Source organism: Theobroma umbraticum, unplaced genomic scaffold (assembly GCF_002168275.2).
Source record: "Theobroma umbraticum cultivar Fairchild unplaced genomic scaffold, ASM216827v3 scaffold_55.0, whole genome shotgun sequence".
Taxonomy (NCBI): domain Eukaryota; kingdom Viridiplantae; phylum Streptophyta; class Magnoliopsida; order Malvales; family Malvaceae; genus Theobroma; species Theobroma umbraticum.
The window spans coordinates 4294525-4300524 of record NW_018397270.1 but is presented as its reverse complement, the minus strand read 5'-3'; the positions used below and the strand labels follow the sequence as shown (position 1 = coordinate 4300524).

At 38.6% G+C, this 6000-nt stretch overlaps 2 protein-coding genes across 2 annotated transcripts; one reads left to right on the top strand and one right to left on the bottom strand.

The window, feature by feature from the left end:
- Positions 1 to 6: 6 nt before the first annotated feature.
- LOC110426239 (uncharacterized) lies at positions 7 to 5585 on the top strand. Its single transcript, XM_021441414.2, has 5 exons — positions 7 to 193; positions 272 to 419; positions 1006 to 1130; positions 1497 to 1887; positions 5107 to 5585. Exons 1-5 carry the CDS (start codon positions 89 to 91, stop codon positions 5175 to 5177), a joined length of 840 nt encoding a protein of 279 aa, XP_021297089.1. The 5' UTR covers positions 7 to 88; the 3' UTR covers positions 5178 to 5585.
- On the bottom strand, positions 1957 to 5045 carry EMB2217 (Pentatricopeptide repeat (PPR) superfamily protein). Its single transcript, XM_021441413.2, has one exon. It carries the CDS (start codon positions 4900 to 4902, stop codon positions 2440 to 2442), a length of 2463 nt encoding a protein of 820 aa, XP_021297088.1. The 5' UTR covers positions 4903 to 5045; the 3' UTR covers positions 1957 to 2439.
- Positions 5586 to 6000: the final 415 nt, after the last annotated feature.

The window sequence follows — 6000 nt, the reverse complement described above, 5'->3', positions numbered from 1 at the left end:
GAGTAAACGGACAAATGGAAATTCTTGTAAATGGAGACTTAAAGGGGAGAGGTTTAGGGCTTAGAAAGATCAGAGACTTGGAAGCAATATGGATTCCAAGAAAATCCTTTCAATTTTTTTCTTCTTCTTTTTCACTCTCCTGACGCTCTCTCGTCAATCCCGTGTTCCATCTCCGGTTTCTGGATCTCCGCTGGTATTTTTTTTTAATTTTTCTTTTTTTTATTTTGGAAGAGAATAATGAAAATTTTGCTGCTCTTTTTTTTTTTTAAAGTCTTCTCCGTCGCCGTCTCCGTCGCAGTCACCATCGCCGTCTCCGTCGCCGTCACCGGCGCCTGGGCCAAGTGATGCCGGGTGTTGGCTGTTTTCAGAGAGTTGCCGTAACCGTAGTTTAGCGGCGTGCATTGATCCTTCGTCATCCGGTAAGTTTAGAAAATCGCCGTCGTAATTGATTAAATATGAACAAACGATTAATTTTAAGTTTGTTCTGTTTTATTATTCAGGTAAAATCAGGCACGTTGTTCTTCCAACATATTACTAGTATTTGAAGCTTGAACCTTTAATTTCGGCCGATTTCATTGGATTGAATTTAAATTTCAAAAAAAAAAATCAAATCAATAAAACTCTCTGTAAATAATCAAACCGACCGATTTGTATTTTAAAATTGAAATAATCGAAATCAATTTATATTTGATCGGTTTAATTAAATTCATTATTTTTTATTATTAATAATAATTATATTCAGATATTAAAAATTGATATGTCAGTTTAGTTTTCACCTCTAGTCTCAAGAAAAATGGAAAATGATAAATTTTATTTAAACTGGCATCAACTCTTGCACTTGTGATAAATAATATATGGATTGCACTCTTGCCCTTTTGCTATGAATTGCTTACTGGGTAACTTTCCTTCTACTTGCTTAATGCTGCCATGAGGAAACTTGGAAGAATTGGCTTTCTTTATGTGAGGGAAATGCTGAAGTAATATTTCTTTGTTTTCTGTATGTAGCTTCAAAGGAATTATTACTACTTGTCAGGAATGATGGTGAGAAACCCCTAGAAGTGAAAGTCACTGTCTCACATGCTAAGCTTCTCATCAAGGACATCCTAATAGCAGCACACAAAATAAATAAGGTTTCATTTCTATGGCTTCTGTTGCTTTTTCTCAAACTCCTTTTTATGACAGGGAAAAAAAATTCATTTTTAGTTGGAAAAGGTTTAGATGAAAGATGTTAAATTCGGACGAAATGTGTTGAAAAATATCTGAAGTGTTCTATTTTAGATAAAGATGACTCAATGCTTTGAGCATATCATATATGCACTTTGTCATTGAATCAAATAACCGACTCGTAAAATAAATTATTTGGAAGTGAAAGCTTCATTCAGTTTGTACCGCTGCAAATATGGAACTTCTCAAAAGCAAGTTCAAAACATTGGGTCATTGATTTGATTTGAACCCTTTATTTTCAATCAGTCATTCTGCTGCTTTTGTTGTTGTAGGTTAATGTTTCAGCAAATCTTGGAGGAAATTCATCCATTCTATTAGAGGCTGGAGAGTTGGAGTGTGTAATTCGCATAAGATCACCGGCATCAAGCGGTGGCATCTTCGATTATATCCCTTTTGCCACACACGTAACCCCTATCAACGGAGTTTACTTAGTGCTTCTAACAGGTCTGATCTTTGGTAGTACCTGGGCCTGCTACAACCGGGGGAACAGGGGACAGCAGGGCGATGGAATCCCATATCAGGAGCTTGAAATGGGGCAGCAACCTGATTCACCTTCAGCTAACAATGTGGGAACAGATGGAGGTTGGGAACAAGATTGGGATGGTGACTGGGATGAGTTAAAGTCAGACACAGCAACAGGACATCAAATGGCAAATGGATCAGGTAACAGCCTTACTTCCAGGCCACCCAAAAGAGTTGGTGAGAAAAATACTTGGGATGATTAGGATGAGAATCAGCAATAGGGAAAAATGAAAAGTGTTGTAGAACGAAAAATTAGATATCAGAACCGCCTTTTTTCTCTCACAGGGAATGAAAAATTCAAGTGTTCCTTGTGCAATAGTCTACTGTTTAAGTTAGAAGCAATGAGAACAATTTTGGCCTGTAAAACTTTGTTCAACAGCAAACCAGCACTCAATACAAACTTGAAGATGTCTGTTGCTAACAAGTTTCTCACTCTTATCACAATTGAGGATGCAGCTTTTGATAGAATGTTCATAAACAAGAATTTGAACTCAAACCAAAAAGCCTCTTGTATTAGTAAGGATATCAGGCTATGACCAAAGACTATAAACATCTTATTCCTCTTTGGACAATACGTTAAACTGAATTTACAAATTAAAAAAAAAAAGAATGAGGATGCAAATAAACCACTACCTTACAATCAGGCTTCACAGATGGGTAGCCTCTGCAGTCCCAGCTAAGTTTTATACATGGTTACATTGCCTTCCCTGCAATGAGTGGCTTAGGCGGGGACAATGATCTAATTTCAGGTGCTGAACTGGGAAAAAGTATATTCAGCTTGTGCATGAGGATGTCAGCTCTTGATGGAATCTCATTCAAAAGGAACTGCTGAACAATTGGCTTTTTAAACCAGTCCATCACAGAGTCCCCGGGCGCCCTTAAAACAACCTTACTTACTTCAAATGGGGATTCTACAGAGCTCAGCATCTGTGCAACCACAATCTTCAGAGTGGGTCCTGTGACCAATTTGATGCGCCTAGGGATAACTCCATAATACAGCATTCGCTTCCTAAATCTGTGGAGGGTGTGCACGACCGCTATAAGAGCAGCTCCCACTGACAAGTTTCTAACGTCAAGAGACCAAGCAATATGCTGATCGAAAACTATTGCCTTTGGGAAAAGCTTATTCTCATAGGCAACTTTCCAAACACAGCGAGCTCTGTTTATCTGCCCCATGAGAACAAGGTAATTGAGGAGAACATTGACAAAGTACCTTGCAGCCCCCTCTTCCAGCTCATAATCAATACCTTGAAAAAATTCTCTCACAAATGATAAGACTGGTTGTTTTCTCTGTTCTGGGCCGGTAAAGAGTCCACACATAAAAGCATGAGCCTTGTGCTTTGTAGCACCAAGGATTTCCATCAAAAGTCTCTCATTGTGCTCTTCCTGGCATCGTACCAGATAGGCAAGAATTGATGTGCAAAGAACTAGATCCACCTTTGCAGCAGAGCTCACATAGGTTTCAAGAAGAGGCTTTGCTGACTCATATAAACCGCTCTTCATACATGATTCAAACAACTGCCTAACTATGAAATTATTTGTTCTAATCCCTGATGAATCCATAAACCTTAACCACTTCAAGGCAAGCTCAATGGAACCATCCTTAATATAAACCATTAGAACATCACTAGCACTCACATCAACAGAAAATCCCATGGACTTCATTTCAAGCAATATTTTTGCTGCAACATCCACAAGTTTCTTATTAGCCAATAGTGTTAAAAGGGCAGTATACGTGCTCAATCCAGGCCTCAAGCCTGCATTTATCATTGAGTTATAAAGCTTCATTGCAGAATCTACCTGTCCAGAGGCTGCATGCATTTCCAAGAGACACGAGTAGGTAGATGGAGTGGGTAGAAATCCAGCTTTCTCCATGTCTTTAAACATAGATGTTGCCGTCTCAAGCTTTCCTGATTTTGCATGAGACTCAATGATCATGGTGTATAAGCCAAAATTCGGCCTAAAACCAGCATTCTTCATCTCATTCCAAAGCCGAAGTGAAGTATCTAGTTTCCCAGCCTTTGCATAGGACTCAATCAAAGAAACAAACATAGTAGCAGATGGTCGTAGCCCAGATCCCTGCATTTCCATGTAGATTTTCATTGATGTATCCAGTCTCCCGGCTTTCCCCATTGAATCAACAAGTGAGGCAAAGATGCTAAAGCTTGGCTGAAACTTCCTTTCTTTCATCTCTTGGAACAGCTTAAAAGCTGCATCAAGACGTCCTGATTTTGCTAAGCTAGGTATTATCAACTCATAGGTTGATCCATCCAACAAACATCCTGCCACTTGCATGCTTTCATATATCTCAAATGCCTTGTAAGGCAAACTTTTATTCAAAAATAAGATCATAAGAGCATTGTAGGTTTGTGTATCAATTTTACAACCATAATCCTGAGCCTTCTTGAAACAACAAAATGACACCTCCAATTTCTCAGCTTTAGCTAAATACTGAATCACCCTATTACATGCAGTAAACAAGGAAACACCATTATCACTAGACTCTTGAACCATCTCCTCAAACAGTAACTGAATCGCATCAAAATCTCTACTTTGGTTTAACCCATCAAACAATATGTCATAGCACTCATCACTCGGAACATACCAAGATTGTCTCTTGGCCCATCTAAACAAACTCAATGATGCATCACTATCTTTAACAACCTTCATGGCTTGAGTTACATGAATCATATTAGGCATAAACTGTAGTTTATCCAACTGGCTCTCTAATTCTGGCCCCCATTTCCACCTCTTAACAACCTCAACAATCTTAGCAACGGCTGAGGCATTCATAATTGGCTTCTTTAACCCACCCACCATGACATGATCATCAAGCCCCGGCTCAACAGACCGAATACCTTTACCGGAGTATATAACACTCCCCGATTCATCTAAGTACTCTATATCCTCGGTCCACTCACGAGAACAGTAACTTCTAACAAAAGTAGGGTTTGTAATAACTTTGGGGGTTTTCAATAAAGGAACAAAGGGGGAAATTTGATCGATACCCATTGACGAGCTGAAAAAACTGAAGCTATTGGAACACTTATCGATTCCATTTTTACTAGAATTAACTTTTCTTGAAGAGCTAGGGTTTAGTGTCAGAGTGAAGTAGAGATTTCTAGGGCAAAATCTACGACTTAAACGATGAAGCATTGAAATTATCAGGTGGAAAATATTGGGGTTTAGTTGATGTAGAAATTGCTTACCAAATAGTCTTCCAGTGTTCTGCTTTGTTAATCTCCTCAAGGCCCCAAAACCTTAAACCCTACACTTCTCACTGAATTAGTAATGGAGGTTTTTTTTTTTTTTTTTCTCCTCTGGGGTTCTGACGTGGCAACTTTAATTTCCTATCTACAGGGCTGGGAACGAAGGAACAGTTTGTAATGGGATCCGGCCCATACGAGGAGCTTGTAATGGGGCAAGCCTGACTCAGCTTAGGCTAATCAAACAATCCTGAAACACTGGAAACAGCAGAAAAGTTGAGAAGAGATCGGCTGATTGGTTTGAGATCAGGCCCATATGGGCAAAGTCACCTCATGAAACACCAAACTCGGGGAAAAATGGGTCACCGACTGGGTTTGCTTCTGGTTAATAATAGGTCTACCAAGAGTGATGGATGAGAAAATGATTGGGATGACTAGAGAAAAGACTGAGAACTTGTTATATTAGCAATAAATGGAGACATCTTTGTTATATTTATATGTCAAAAAGTGCAGGGATAATGGACTTATCACGAAAATGATAACCATGAGAAGGACAACACCTACTTTGATATCTTAAGAATTAGATATAAGAGAGTGTTCCTTGTGTCACACTTGTGTGTTTATTTCAGGAGGCTTTGAATTGGACTAATAAAAACAACTTTGGTCTTTTAAATCAAAGTCTGATGCTGTTTTTTAAAAAGAAGTTATTCAGTTGCTATTCAATCTTTTCCATTGATGTATACTTTGATTAACTCTTCAAAGAAGCTGTGACATGATTCTGTTTTTTTTTTTGTGGTTCTCATTTTACTGCCTTGAATTGGATTCTAGAAAAAGTGGGAAAAAGCCAAGATTTGTGGAACCAAACAATAGTCTTTTGTCCCACAACGATTATTGTCCAAGCAGATTGTTTTAACTCAACAACAAACCAGCTCCCCACAGTGATATATGCTGTTTGCTGATAACAGGTTTTTAACTTTCTTGATCACATCTGAGGATGCAGCTTTTGACAGAAAGAGAACAGAATTCTAACCAAAATTTTTCCCCCCCA